At 50.2% G+C, this 14,975-nt stretch overlaps 4 protein-coding genes and 1 non-coding gene across 5 annotated transcripts; 4 read left to right on the forward strand and 1 right to left on the reverse strand.

Annotated features, from left to right (window-relative positions):
* The first annotated feature begins 1,254 nt into the window (after positions 1–1,254).
* Positions 1,255–2,706, forward strand: BO79DRAFT_209795 (GTP-binding protein Obg). The gene has a single exon (XM_025682669.1). The coding sequence runs from the start codon at positions 1,278–1,280 to the stop codon at positions 2,604–2,606; it is 1,329 nt and encodes a 442-aa protein (XP_025538225.1). The 5' UTR covers positions 1,255–1,277; the 3' UTR covers positions 2,607–2,706.
* A 269-nt stretch (positions 2,707–2,975) lies between these two features.
* On the forward strand, positions 2,976–4,797 carry BO79DRAFT_246299 (putative JmjC domain protein; the record flags this gene model as incomplete). Its single annotated transcript, XM_025685549.1, has 2 exons — positions 2,976–4,707; positions 4,780–4,797. The coding sequence occupies exons 1-2, from the start codon at positions 3,049–3,051 to the stop codon at positions 4,795–4,797; spliced, it is 1,677 nt and encodes a 558-aa protein (XP_025538226.1). The 5' UTR covers positions 2,976–3,048.
* A 191-nt stretch (positions 4,798–4,988) lies between these two features.
* BO79DRAFT_238602 (bifunctional urea carboxylase/allophanate hydrolase) lies at positions 4,989–9,440 on the reverse strand. The gene is made up of 9 exons (XM_025684828.1): positions 9,143–9,440; positions 8,970–9,089; positions 8,631–8,904; positions 7,858–8,578; positions 6,504–7,804; positions 6,297–6,450; positions 5,814–6,243; positions 5,354–5,757; positions 4,989–5,292 (listed from the first exon to the last, which is right to left on the reverse strand). Exons 1-9 carry the CDS (start codon positions 9,211–9,213, stop codon positions 5,051–5,053), a joined length of 3,717 nt encoding a protein of 1,238 aa, XP_025538227.1. The 5' UTR covers positions 9,214–9,440; the 3' UTR covers positions 4,989–5,050.
* Positions 9,441–10,261: 821 nt separating this feature from the next.
* On the forward strand, positions 10,262–10,333 carry BO79DRAFT_t160. Its single transcript has one exon. It is a non-coding gene; the product is annotated as a tRNA-Glu (tRNA).
* A 1,145-nt stretch (positions 10,334–11,478) lies between these two features.
* BO79DRAFT_209797 (putative homeobox and C2H2 transcription factor) lies at positions 11,479–14,717 on the forward strand. The gene has a single exon (XM_025682670.1). It carries the CDS (start codon positions 11,910–11,912, stop codon positions 14,484–14,486), a length of 2,577 nt encoding a protein of 858 aa, XP_025538228.1. The 5' UTR covers positions 11,479–11,909; the 3' UTR covers positions 14,487–14,717.
* Positions 14,718–14,975: the final 258 nt, after the last annotated feature.

The following is a 14,975-nucleotide window of genomic DNA, read 5'->3' on the forward strand; positions in this document are numbered from 1 at the left end:
CCCAGCCCAGCTCAGCTCAGCTCAGCTCAGCTTGAGTGCGTCAAAAAGGAAAAGTTCTGCCCGATGTAGTGCAAGACAAAGTGAAGATTGATCGTTGGGCCTGGCCGCTCTTTCGGACAGACAGATAGACAGCCAACTTTCAATTCTTCGTTGACTAACACTCGTAAGTGTAAGTAAGCTTGACACACATACTGCTGCATATTTTCCTCTGCTGACTGTAGCTTCTGGTGCATGGAGTTAGGAGGTTTTTGTTTGATATGACAGTCTTGAGGAAGATGTACGGGCTTTAGGGTTGCAGATGAGTTGGTAATTGGATGAATGGTCAGTTTGGTGATTGTTGCATGTTGTGTATAGACTTTTTGTGGTGGTTGTGAAATTGAAGTAAGTTTGGTCGTTCTGTTATCCTATGGTCCTGGAATTTCAGTTCACTTGGTTGTTTTGTATGTATGTCTTGTGGTTATGGGGTTGGTTTTGGTTCTGCTGTTGTTAGTTTGCGATTATCTGCCTGGAATTAGGTTGACTGTCAGATCTGCATAATAATAATGGTGTAGACTTCGGATGCATGATGAAGACAATAGATGGACCTCGTATATTCTGACAATGGCAGATAGCAAACAGATCCATATTGAATGTCAATGTTTGTTTGCAGTAAACACAGTTATCATCAGGTGCCGATAACGTCACGTGCCGGTCGGATTTGCTGGAAATGCGGCATGAGCCATGACATCGACAACCGATTTCATCATCAACCCCAATTCCAAGAAGCTATTGAGTTCCTGAAACAAGGCAGGAAAATGCATCGCAGCTGATTAATACCCCTTCAATTCGCATAATTGCTCTCCCCGTCATTCCAGAATGAGCTATAGCTAAGCTCCAGATTTTACAACATGGCAGCTCACAGAACATGGCTCTTCCGCTCAATTCCTCGCATTCTCCCCCAACACTCCGTCCGATTACGTCCTCTAGCTAGGACACCCGCGTGCGCTCTAAAAGTATGGTCTCAGCGGTATAATAGCACCGAAGCCGAGTCCAAGCGATCAGAGTATCATCAGCAAACGCCACTGCCCGATCATATCTCCGAACCGTCACATCTGAATCCGTCCCCCGAAGATTATTCGCGCTTTATCTTTCAGGATAAATGTCGCTCGACGATATATGCTGGTGCCGGTGGGCATGGGTGTGTCTCGTTTCTTCGTGAGAAATATGTCGAAGAGGGTCCGCCGAATGGTGGCGATGGAGGTAGTGGCGGGAGCATCTATATTCAGGCCGTTGAAGGCATGACGAGTCTACATAAGCTGGCTCGTAGGGGGATCATAAAGGCCGGTCGGGGGAAGAACGGGCAGGGGAAAAGCAAAGGAGGCAAACGAGGCAACGATGTCCTGCTCCAGGTTCCCGTTGGCACTGTCGTTCGCGAAGTCGATCGTTACGACCCGGTCACGGAGGAAATCGTGCGCCGGAAACGTGAGCGCAAGGAAGCTGCAGCAGCCGCTGCTGCTGCGGCAGAGGAGGGCGCAGAAGAGAGTGATGAAATAGATGAGCTTGGGTTACCGTCTATACGACATGATCGCTGGGTTCTTTACCCTGGTGCCAACCCGTCCGATTACCTGACTACGGTGTTTCCGAATAACCCGCCCCGGAGACAACATATCGCTGCACTGGAACCGCAGGCGCCGATCTACCTTGATCTATCGCAGCATATGGACAAGCCGATCTTGTTGGCTGCTGGAGGTGCTGGTGGCTTGGGTAACCCACACTTTGTGACTCGCAATATGAACCGGCCTACGTTCGCATCTAGAGGTGAAGGCGGCATGCGCCTGGAGCTTGAGTTTGAGCTGAAGCTGCTTGCGGATGTTGGACTCGTGGGGAAGCCCAATGCAGGAAAGAGTACATTACTTCGGTCATTGACCAACAGTCGCACCCGGGTCGGAAACTGGGAGTTCACGACGCTTTCTCCCAATATTGGTACGGTCGTCATCGACAATAATAAAGGGCGACCGTTGGTGGAATCCAAAGGAAAGGCCCGGCGGACGAACTTCACTATTGCCGACATTCCAGGTCTGATCGAGGATGCTCATCTGGATAAGGGCCTTGGTCTAGGCTTTCTCCGGCATATTGAGCGCGCAGGCATCCTGGCGTTTGTGGTTGATCTCAGCGCAGGTGACCCTGTGCAAGGACTGAAGGGACTCTGGCACGAACTGGGCGAATACGAGCGCGTCCGTGACGTTGAAGAGTCGATGAAAGTTGAGGGAGATGATTTAACTTGGAATCCGCCCACTCATGGTCTTCCTGAACTTCAGTCCGAAAGTGCAATTCAGGAGCTTAACAAGGTTGCGTCAAAAGCTAAAGACGAACTTCCCGCTCTAAATCTTTCTCCAATTCACACCAAGCCATGGTTTGTGGTAGCCACCAAGGCCGATCTCCCGGAGACTCAAGAACGCTTCGAGACACTGCGTGACTATCTTGCCGCCGTAAAGAACGGCGAAGAGGAACATCCGGGCGGACATCCCTATGGACGGAGAGACAAGGTCTGCGCGGTTCCTGTCAGTGCCATTAGGGGCGAGGGAGTTGCGGGAATTCCAAAGCTTGTTGTGGATTTGCTCGATTAAGCAACGGCAATCAGAATTGATAGTACTAAATGTGCCTAAAAGGTGTATATAAAAAGAGTTTGTAACATAGGGTCGGAGTTGATGGTTTGGCGGTTGTAATAATAACAGGGAATATGTCCGAATGAAGAGACAATTAGTCTCATAGCACAATCAATCTCGCTCCATAATTCCTCCTTCTGGTCAGTCTATATGTCTTTTCAGCATTTCTAGCATGTAGTTGATGACAATCTGAATACATCCAAAATTGTCATTCGGAGATAGCGGGGTTCACACGCTAGTCTTGATCGGGATACTTAATTGATCCTCGGAAAAAGACGCGACCAGAACAACACTTTCAACATTAAACCATCCATCACTCTCTTGAGTCAAGTCCAGCATCTTCATGCAAAGATACCCACTACTCCAATCACATACAATGAGATAAAAAGATAACCCGCAAAGAATGCGATACTCCCCAATCCACCTCCAGCTTCCCAAAACCCTCCTCGAGATCCTCAATATCCGCCCCGACGACCCCATCCTCCGCTGCTTCCCAGACAACAACCTCGACACACTTCACGACAACCTTCTCGGCGATCCCGACAGCGCAATCAAGCTAGCTGACTCAAAGCTCCGCGTATTCCCCTTCAAAGATGTCGACATCTGCTGGCGCCGCTACTACACCGACGCATGCATCTTGAAAGCATGTCTGACGATCGCCGAAAACTGCGGGTTTCCGCGCCGCGAACGCAACGGACACCCTATTCTCCCTCCTTCTCCTTCACATCCCGGTTCCACGGCTCTCACGCGCAGGCAAAATATACTGAGGATTATCGACGATTCCCACTCTAACAAGGAACTGATTGAGGTGGACCCGGAAGCAGAATGGCTCACGCCTACGATACACATGCTCGACAAGGCATTAATAATGACTGGAGCACCACTGAGGGAAGCATTAGTCCTAGCGGTGATTAATGCGCTGCAGGGTGCGTGTCCGACGACCAAGCGGAACAACTTGACTAAATTCGAATTCCCCGATGAATTGGACCCCGACGAACTTGCCACTCCGCTCTTCTCTGACGATGCTGCGCCGACGCCTGAGATCTGTTTCCCTATACCCCGAGTATCGAATCTACCGATGTGGGGTACTTCGCCCTCGTCGCCGAATTTCCGTGATCATGTGCGCCAGAAGAAAACACCGCTTGTCATTACCGATGTGGTGAAAGATTGGCCGGCTATAGCGACGGGGTCGTGGGCGTCCAGGGAGTTCTGGATGCATCGAACTTTTGGCGGACGGAGACTTGTCCCTGTGGAGATTGGGAGGTCGTATACGGATGAGGACTGGGGACAGCGGTTAATGCCCTTCAAGGACTTCGTGGAGAAGTATCTTGATCGGGATAGACACAGCGATGATGCAGGTCCGACGGGATACTTGGCGCAGCATGATCTGTTTTCTCACATGCCGACCTTATTTAAGGATTTCATGCACCCGGATTACATTCACATCGACGCACCCAAGGCAGAACCCGGCACCCCAGCCTACATCCGACAGCAGAGAGAGGAAGAAGACCGGAGACGGAAACTAGGAGAAGAAGTCGTTCCGGTTCAAAAGAAAGAACAAGAACCCAAATCCGACACCGACTCCGACTCATCATCCTCGCACGAACCCGACGACGATGGCCCGCACCTCAACATCTGGATGGGTCCCTCATGGACGATATCCCCCCTCCACTTCGACACATACCACAACATCTACGTGCAAGTAGTAGGCGAAAAATACTTCCGACTATATTCCCCTCACACATCACTCTCGCAGATCCATCCGAAGGGGAAAGAACCCGTCGTTAGACGACGGCCCGAGGATGGGCAAGATACCCATCAGTACACTCATAATCAGCACTACCACGAGCAAGAAGATCCTGAACTTGTGGACATGTCCAATACATCGCAGGTTGATCTTGCTGCTATTGAGATGTCCCCTGCTGAGGCGGACTATTGGGAGGAGCTGTGGCCTGGGTTCCTGGATGCGGAGTATGTCGAGACCGTGCTTAAGCCGGGCGATATGTTGTATATTCCTATTGGGTGGTGGCATTATGTGAGGAGTTTGAAGGGTGGGATTGGGGTTAGTTTTTGGTGGGATGGGTGTTAGGTGGGTTTAGCATTGCTGTCGTCGTTGACACTTTTTGTATGATAGATTTTGGTTGTATGCTAAGGTGCATGAGCTCGAGTTTGAAGCGGTCAGGAAGGTATTCAAGTGTGTTCTGTGTTCGAATGCGATTGCCCTTTTGGGTGATTGCCTATTTGGGGGTAGTAATATAAGTATCTACCACACTGTACCGTAAGTGTCGATTATCTACTCTTCACAGAAGCTTGCGTTGCTTTGGCGTCATGTTCATTGTAGCCAGAAAGGTTCCAATGCCATATATACTCTAGACCTGACAGCAGTGTCTACTCGACTGTAAGGATTAATTCTGTGCCCTCCTCGCCAACACCAAAGGCTTCCCTGCTTCTATCGAGTCACCCGGTTGAACCAAGATCTTCTCCACGGTAGACCCAGCAGCGAGGGACTCCGTGCGCACGGCAATTTCCAGCTTCATAGCCTCCAGAATAACAACCAGCTGATCATTGTCAAGCTTATCACCTTCCTTGACTTCTACTTTCCAGACATTGGCGTTCAATGGCGCTTCAATGGGGGTGATCTCAGGGTCTAGGCCAAAGAGAGTGGGGATCAGTATCTTCCGTTCTGTTTCGGATTAAGGACTGCATACCCTTCAATAAACTCTCAATCGTATCCATCGGGATACCCCGTTCTGCTTTCTCCTTCGCCCACCGCTCAAGCAATTCTGTCTCGAGCTTGTCCATATCAGCTTGTGCCCGTCGCTGCTTGCTCCGAATAGCTGCGACTTCGTCCGCGGTGTCACGGAGGAGCTTATTGTGCTCCGCCATGTCGAAGATAACCTCTTCCCACTGGTATTCATATCTGCCGCTGTTGAAGAGAGCGAGCTGCTTCTCGTATTCTTCTTCGGAGACGCGGTAGAAGGTGATCTGGTCGAAGTCTTCGAACAGCCATGGTTTGTTGGCTTCGTAGCCTTTCTTGGAGCCGAGAATGTCGACACCCGGGATGGTCATGCCGGTCATTTGGTATCCGCCGGGTGAGTCTACGTTGTATAGTCTGCTTTCTGTTAGTATGTGTGCTGATCGTGTGCGTGTGGCTGGTTTGATGCTTACGCCATGCAACTTCCGCCCCAGGAGACTGAGCCGGCTGGTGTGTAGACTCTACTGGGGTTCATCTTTGGGCAGTTCATCCGGTAGCGTGGGTCGACTGGGAGGGAGAGCGGGAGACCAGTGAAGAAACCAACTGCTATAACCATGAAGGAGGCGGTTAGGTAGATCCGTTCGAACTCCTCTCTGCTGAATGCATTGTTCTTCGCTACGAAGTCGATGTTGTCGGGGAGGTAGGAAGCGTAGGGACGCTGGGTATCCATGTATCGGGTGATTGCGTCTTTCTGTCTCTGGCTCTCGAAGGAGAGAGGGAGCTTGAATAGCCGACTGGGGAACTTTGCTTGGCTGAGGTCACCGAGTTTTGTCTCGATGTCACAAAGATAGGTTAGGAGCTTCTTTTGCGGGATTTTTAGTCCGTCATAGTAGATCATCAAGGCTAAGTAGAGTCAGCACTTAGGTTTGGATGGATTAGTGTGAAGAAAAGCTTACTATTTCCGCTTCCCATGATTGAGATTAGTCCGTTCGCAAAGGTGATATCACCAGTTCCTTCAGTCAAAGCTTTCTTCAGAGCAGTAGCTCTACAGCGATGGTTCAGATCAAAGGACCCAGTGCCGTAGTCAACCAGCAGATAGTCGTCGCCGGCCTGCTACATGTTAGTCAAACGAGTATGAGCGGCTGAATTAACTGCTAGCTTACCTGACGATATGAAACAAGAGGTTGGCTCCAACTTTCCTGGATCTGGTGTATGACACCCTGTCCGCGTTTCTCTGCTGTCAGCTCTGGAAGTAGGTCCCCTTTGACGGGCGATATGTTACTGAGGTCACCCCTTTGGCAACCTTGAGCAATCTCGTCGATAAAACGTTCTAGCTCTTTGCGATAGGACAGAGCATCTTCCAAAGACGTAGCACGGTATCTCAGAGTATCACCTGCTTTCACTTGCCCCAGCTTCCATAGGTCGGCTTTGCAGATTGTATGACTGCTGACGAAACCCCCCAGGTCAGGCGCATCCACGGGGAATATGACCGGGTCATCACCCGTCCAATTGAGAGAGCCTATTGCATAGCCATACTCGATCAAATTAGAAGGATGCGCACCGCCTTCACCACCATCTGTGCGAGCCCAAGTAGGCTTCGGGCCTAGCAGACGGATGCCTCCTCTAGCGGCGTTGTGCGACACTTTAAAGTTCGCGCTGTAAAGCATATCAATGCTGTCGGGAACAAGATATCCCTGATCATACGGTCCTGGCATGGCCATAAACTCCCAGTGATCAGGGTACTGAGGAATAAGATGCTGCGGTAAGCGGAGGTCACCGCTCACTTCTGGTAATTGAGTAATAATCGAAAGAAGATCACCAGAGGCAAGCTGTCTGCCTTGATAGCCCCCGACGCCAACACCTGGAGTGGTTGATTTGGATCCGAACCACTCTGCGACATTCAAGAACCCTCCGAAGACACCAAGGTAGGCTCTGCAGCCGTTACCCGTTGTTTTCCCGATCTTCAAACGCTGGCCAGCTGAGACCTTTACCCTCGACCACATCGGAAGGGGTGCGTCGTCAAGCTTGGCTTCGATTGGAGCACCACATAACGAGATCAGTGCTGGTCCCAGAAATCGTAGTTCCGGTCCACTCAGGGTTATTTCCAAGGCTTCCAGACCCATAGGGTTTCCAACAAGTGCATTCGCAATGCGGAAGGCCATGGGATCCATAGGCCCCGAATGGCAAAAACCCCTTCCCAAAGTTGGACGGCCAGGCCAATCTTCAATGAGTGTATATGCACCGCCAGATATAACATCAATAGCAGACAATTGATATTTAAAGTCGTTTAGAAAGCGAGTCAATGTTCTCCCAGCGACGAAAGTGTCATCCGCCAGAATATCAGCCAGGAACTCCAGGTTTGTTGGAGGGCCACAGATACGTGACTCTGTCAATATTGTCTTCAATCCTTCAATAGTTTGATGTCTGCTTTGAGAGTGATACATAACCTTCGCAAGCAGCGGGTCTGAGAATCTTGCGTTAGTACTTTCCTGTAAAAGTATAGCTCTGGCAGCCTACCGTAGTTTGCCGACACCTTAACACCCCTATAAATCCATGTGTCGATTCTAGACCCCGGCAGTTCTTTCCATTCTACCGTCTGCAGTGTACCAGGGCAGGGAGCAAAATCTTTGGCTGGATTTTCGGCGTAAACTCTAGCTTCGATGGCGGCACCTGAAGGTGCGCTTACTGCAAGGCTGGCCAGGTACGCTGCGTCAAGGCCTTTTCTTCCTGAGAGTTGAGCATTGGCCTGTTTTAACATCAAGTCCACAAGGTCGATGTTGTAGCATAGCTCTGTTATGCCATGCTCGACCTGCAGGCGTGTATTCATCTCCAGGAAGAAGAATGCGCCAGTTTCATCATCTACAAGGTATTCGATCGTTCCAGCCGATCCATACTTGATTGACTCCGCAAGGCGGACGGCTGCGTCACCCAGTCTCTCTCGTAGCCCAGGGTTTTTGGTAACAAACGGACTTGGGCATTCTTCTATGACCTTTTGATGTCTCCTCTGGATGGAGCATTCACGTTCACCGAAGTATATGGCCTTACCATCCCCGTTTCCGAACACTTGTACTTCAATATGATGACTTGACGGATAGTAGCGTTCGATGAAGACACCGTCATTCTTGAATAAGGCCCCGCCCCTAGACTTAACGGTGGCGAAAGAGTCACGGACTTCTTTCTCTGTGTTGCATGTAAGTAAGCCCATTCCACCACCCCCCGCTGTGGCCTTCAGCATGACCTATGTCGATGTCAGCTCCATTACCTAGCAGATGAAGGCTGAGTAAGTGTACCGGAAACCCAAGTTCTTTTGCTTTTAAGACAGCATCATCCTCGCTCTTTACCAGTCCCTTCGAGCCTGGCACAATAGGAACACCGGCTTTTGTAGCAAGGTCTCGTGCAGTGTGCTTGAGTCCGAAGGCTTCGATACTCTCCGGCGTAGGACCAACGAAGGCTATGCCTGAGCTAGAAGCGGCTCGTGCAAAGTCCGCGTTTTCGGATAGGAATCCGTATCCTGGTATGATTGCATCTGCTTTGTATTTCTTCGCGATATCGATTATTTGTTCTCTGTAGACGTCAATATGTAACCATTAACTTTTGTTTGAACTTGGATCAAGTGGGATACTGCTCACCCGTCAATATAGGCCTTGGATGGTGCTCCTTGCAAGAGGACGGCCTCATCTGCCAGGTGTACATGGGTAGAAGCAGCATCCGGTTCAGTATAGACCACCACCGTCCGGAGGTTCAGTTTCCTGTAGGTTATGAGACGCTTATTTTCTTGTAATCTGATCATAGTTGCTCGTACCTCGCTGTTTTCAGGATTCTGACGGCGATTTCGCCGCGGTTGGCGACTAGCAATGTCTTCAGGGACTCCATTGTGAGTAACTGGTTAAAGGTCGGGGACACAGTGTTCCTTTGGGCGGGACCCTCCTAATCTCTAAGGAGTAGCCCAAGCTTTTATCGGCTTTTGTACTTATCCAAGCACTGGTACCCGGTTTGGAGAACCGGATGATAAGAGGTATGATGTAGGATGGATCGACAATCGTTGGAGAAGTGGAGATGTGCGGGGTCAGTCTTGGGTTCACTGATAAGCCAGATATGGATGGTCTCATGACAAGAAAACCTCAAGAGCTGTTCTTAAGAGAAGCGAAAACTTCCGCGTAATTGCCATTGCTATTATCGTTCTGATAACTTGCCTTCGTTTGTATTCTTGGTTTCACATCACGGTATGTACTGTCGTCCTGGCTCTTTCAAATATATGATCCGGGGTAACGGAGGAGTTCAGCGGCTTCCCGAATTTTGGGAACACGCCAAACTTCGGGACCCATTGCTATAAGCTTCCACAAGCTAAGGTTATCTTGGTTCTCGAATATGATTGCTCGGTATGGCCGCTGCTGGTTCGCTATTGAATGAACCATCCGATGTAAGTTGCTGGGTGGCGCCGTTACCCCGCCATTGAATGCCCATGAGCTGATTAGGTTTGGAGTCAGGACCTTTTGTATTTGGCAGTGATGAACCCTTGGGCAATTTGGGTACCGGGATCGCGTGGTCTCGTCGTAGATGCTGATGTAGGCGATTGTCGATACTAAGGTACTAGTACTGAACAGGCGTGTCCCGGTTTGCAATGATCATAGATCGTGGGAATATATACCGCTCACACTGGGCGTATAGCAGTAACATCAATTTTCATTTCCGGGGGGAACGATAAGTGTTAGTGCCACTAGATTTCCATTGTATAGCGGTACGGATCTGAAAATAGCTGAGGATAGCTGAAAAGATTGAAACTAAATGGGGAACCATTGGGAAAGAACTATGTCGGGGACAAGCTACTACTATCCCGCAGAGGTGATTAAGATATTCGACTAGTAGCATCCACTAAGCGCTAGCCTCATTTAGCAAAAACAAGCCCAGTCCTTCAACAAGATCCGATATGGTGTAGTGGCTAACATCGCCGTCTCTCACACGGCAGCCGGGGGTTCGATTCCCCCTATCGGAGCGCAAATTTCCTTTTTTTTTTTTTTTTTGCCCTTTTTGCTTGTCCTTTCTGCCCCTCCATATGCTTACACTTACTGCTACAAATGTATATGTTTTTTATCCCTCCTTTCCAGATTAAATTTACTCCCTCGACTTCAGTAGCTTTATACTGCCCTGAAAAGGTTGACCATGTCGAATCAACAGTCTTGAATCACCGTTCCGAGATGATATGGTTCTCCCCCATCCCGCTGGTTAATTACACATTGGGGTGTATGTCACCGTGCATAGGTAGTAAGCGGCCACCTGGTCGCATTGCATGTGCTTCTTGCTTGCATGCATGCCATATTTCCGCGGAATTTCATGCAACTGTGATGACACTAACAGTTGAGTCTTAAGCATTGTATATAGTCTTCATCACCGGTTGTTACTACTCTATCCATTACTGGAAAGATATAGTTTGGCCCCTTCCACTTTAGCCCTACAGTTTATCAAAATCAAAGAACTACTTATCTATCTATCTTGTCCCCACTATCTAGACATCATCCCCACCACATATGCACATCGTAGACTTTATAACCGGCAGCTAAACCTTCAGAATGTGGCTTGTACGCTAGCGGGGATCACGACCTGACCTCAGTTCTTGAGAGTTGAGACATCTGGGTAATTGATATATGTAATGGCTTATCAGTTTGATCTAAATCGAGTAACTGTGGTAACTCGACTTCGCATATTGTCGCCTTCTTGCGATTATTGACGGTGTAGTTGTTTGACTGACCCTCTGTCTTCATTATCAACGGGGTATTTGATCAACACTATGAATGATATCAGGATCATATTGCTGTTAGCATTGGTCTGACTGGTATAGCAACGGATCAGACATTTCTTTAGACTAGCATCTGCTCACCGTTATTCAGTCCTTTGCATCCTTCCAGCAACGGATGATCCATGGTGAGGGAAGTGGGGCAGTGGTCCGATATCGTCGGCGCCGCGATGATTCATACTTTTTTGCCTGATTGGGTTAAGCGGCACGCCCAATGGCCCCCCCGCACTGACTGGGCGTAAACCGAAAAAGGGCAAGCGTTGTCAATGGAAGGGCGTGCAGGCGCGCAGTGATCCAGTTTTCTCCCTCGTCTCCTTCAGTTCTTACGACTACGCTGCCTTCCTCAACCTGCCGTTGTTCATGGACTGGGTCAATCATCGGCCAAGCCGACTGGACCGAACACGATGGACATGCATCAGTCTCACCCTTGGAAAACTGCTAGTGCTTGCAGTCAAGCACTCACCCCCCTAAAGGCTAGGTCCACGATGGATATTCCTACTGGATGAATGGAACCTGCTAGCATCAGTGCCGGCAGGGTTCTCCGTTCCGGCATGCTTTTGGTACCCCAGACGAAAAACATAGTCTACCTTGGATCCTGGCTCCCTCCGCTGCCCTCTTGCTTATCCTAAGTCTTGGTCCTCCATCTCTTCGCCATAACTCCTCTGTTCCCATTGTTTCGACCTAGGACGAGACGACTTTCGTGTGTCATACTGTAACCATAAATTGGAACCCCCCCCTTTATCATAGATTCGAGCCCCATCAAGTACTCCAGACAAGAATGGAGTATTTCGATTTTGATGAAGCCTCATATGGTTCCAACGTTCGTGAAGATGATGTTGCCTCGGACAATCTCGAGTTCGACGAGAACGAGGCCGCTGAAAACTACAACGCCATCTTCCAGGAACAGAGCCTAGAGTTTCCCAACGACCTACCGGAGCAAGATGCCGGTGAACTAGACAACGGCGTTTATCCCATGAGTCGTGCCGAGGAGCCATGCGACTTTTGCAGGCACATGAATCTGGATTGCTTTGTCGCAAAGAGTGGAGTGATGCGTCAAAATGGTTGTACTTGCTGCATTTCGCTTTATCGTGAATGCAGCTTCACCCACGCTCGAGCACCCGGCAAATTCTTGGATACCTTACATCCAATCTCCGAGAATACCTACATCCATACCGGTGGTCTGACCGGAAAGAAGGCGCTCAAATCGTTGGGCTTCATTGCTGAAGATGATGGCCGAGCGAGGAAAAGCAATTCGAGACTGGCGCGGGAAGCGGTCCGCATCCTCAAAGCATGGCTCCAGGAACATTGGGAGCATCCCTATCCAACAGAACAGGAAAAGGACGAGTTACAGCAACGCACAGGTCTGAAGAGGATGCAAATATCCAACTGGCTTGCTAATGCTCGGAGACGTGGTAAAGTTCCTCCTGGGCCGCGCAACTCTTCCGCGACGGGCGCAATCAACATTCCCGGACAAAAAGGCGTGGACATCACTTACATGACACCAATGGAGCGTTGGAAGCACTCACCCCCTGAAAACGAACCCGCTGCCACCTCCGATATTCTGCGAGCCCTGGTCACGACCGACCTGAATCATGACCGACAGCGCGCATCCAGACCAGGTCACGTGCGTTCCCTTTCCCGGAAGACTGGGTCTAGCAATGACTCAAGCCATGCCAACTCCAATTTGTTCCATGCTCCCTCGGTCAGTAGTCAGGAAACAAGTCGATCGGCCACTCGTTCCTCTATATCAGACCTTTCTTTTGCCTCTGCCTTCTCCCACCGATCCTCTCTCGGTTCCTTCGGCTCTATGGAGCGGAAGGAACGCCGTCGCCGGCGCAAGCCCTCACTTCCCGTCAACACCTTCAGCCAACAAAAGGCACGCAATGCCCGCATATACCAATGTACTTTCTGCACCGACTGCTTCCAAACCAAGTATGACTGGCAACGCCATGAGAAGTCACTACACCTAGCTCTCGAAAAGTGGACTTGCTCGCCTTCGGGGGGAGTAGCCTTCATAGATGGCGCCAACCGTTGTGTATTTTGCATGGCTGTTGATCCCAACAACGATCATCTAGAGTCACACAATTACAGTATCTGTCAGGAGAAGACACCCGCAGAGCGGTCCTTTTACCGGAAGGATCATCTCAACCAGCACTTGAGACTGATGCACAACGTCAAGTTCAACTCATCCATGAACGCCTGGAGGAGCACTCTGACAGAATTCAAATCTCGATGTGGCTTCTGCGGGCTGAGTCTAACAACTTGGAAAGACCGAGTTGACCATTTGGCCTCCCATTTCAAGAATGGCAGTACCATGGCGCAGTGGCAGGGCGATTGGGGGTTTGAACCCTTTATTCAGGGTCTGGTCGAAAATGCAATGCCACCGTATCTCATTGGCGGCGAGCAGAAGACTCTGAATCCTTTCAAGCCACCCAACGCTGCACAAACATCTGGTCTGCTTCAACCAGAAGATGCGAATTGTTATAGGCGCCTGCAGCGTGAACTCACCGCATATATCCACAACCAGAGGGCCGCCGGTATCATCCCGACAGATCGAATGATACAGGACGAAGGCCGGCGAATCATTTATGGAAGCGACGACCCGTGGAATCAAACGTGCGCCGATAACTCGACTTGGCTCAGCCTGCTGAAGCGAGACACAGGACTTGAAGTACTCCCTGGGTCAGAGCACATTCAACTATCCGACCTGGGTATGCGACCGCCATTTGCTGCTGCTGACGGCCTAAGACAGGCCCCAGCCGAAACCAGCATGTTATCCAGTCCTCTCTACCCCAGACAGGGCACATTCAGTCCCGTGACCCCCAACTCTGGGCTCCAGAGCCCCGCATTTATGGGGCACGGTCGGTCTTCCTTTGCCGCGAGTGCTCCTGGGAGTTCCACTGGCAGCTATGCCGAAAGTTCTGGTTTTCTCCCGTCTCGGCCCTATTCCAGGCTGTCGGCTGACGTCGGGAGTACCCTGTCTGCTGGCATTGCGTCCCTCAACACGCCTTTGAGCGGATCTGTTGACCAATTCGTGCAAATGGGGTTCGATCCCGAGTTCTTACAACAACTGAATGAGCGGTATGATGAGTTACCGTTGGACGATCTGCAGGGGCTGTGCTTTGAAGAGAGTAGTAGGCGTGAGAGTGAAGTTGGAGCTAGGAACGTTGGACAACATCAGGTAGAGCCGACTGGAAAAGCACTGCCTTTCTCTACACCTGTCTCCGCTCCCATAGCCATCCCCGGTATGCGGAGCTCCGATGTGTTCATGTCCGATACGGGTCTCAACGAGGAGCTTGCACCAACGACGGATCTGGGATATCCAGGTATGCATGAGGGCCGAGAGCAGATATAATGGTGTTTGATGAGGGAATCGGTGTTGTAGATATGGGGCAAGTGTAGATAGTCCATGACTGAGAGGGTCATGATGCCAAAAAGTTTCTTATACTTCGATTTGCTTTGTGTGGAGAGATGGAATTATTTCGGGGATTTTCTCGCCCTTCTTCAACTGCAAACGTTCATTTCGTGGGATGGGAAAGCGAGCACGTACAGGAGATAGCCACAATTAATATACCCTTCTTTGGACTGAAATCGACGAATGCTCCTTGCGTACAACATCATATGAAGGGCGTAGTATACAATTAGTAGTGCTGTCACAGGGCGTAAAACAACACGAATTAATCCGATTGGCTGGCTCACCCACGCCACTGAATCATGGAACCGCCGAGTCACGGGCCTAGAATTGGGTGCCTTATCGGAGGGGCCAACAAACGGCGCACCGTTTGACATGTGAAAGCCGCTGGCTGAAGTTTGCGCCGGAAGTTTTCTCTCACGCCATGCACCT

Source organism: Aspergillus costaricaensis, assembly GCF_003184835.1.
Source record: "Aspergillus costaricaensis CBS 115574 unplaced genomic scaffold BO79scaffold_21, whole genome shotgun sequence".
Lineage (NCBI taxonomy): Eukaryota > Fungi > Ascomycota > Eurotiomycetes > Eurotiales > Aspergillaceae > Aspergillus > Aspergillus costaricensis.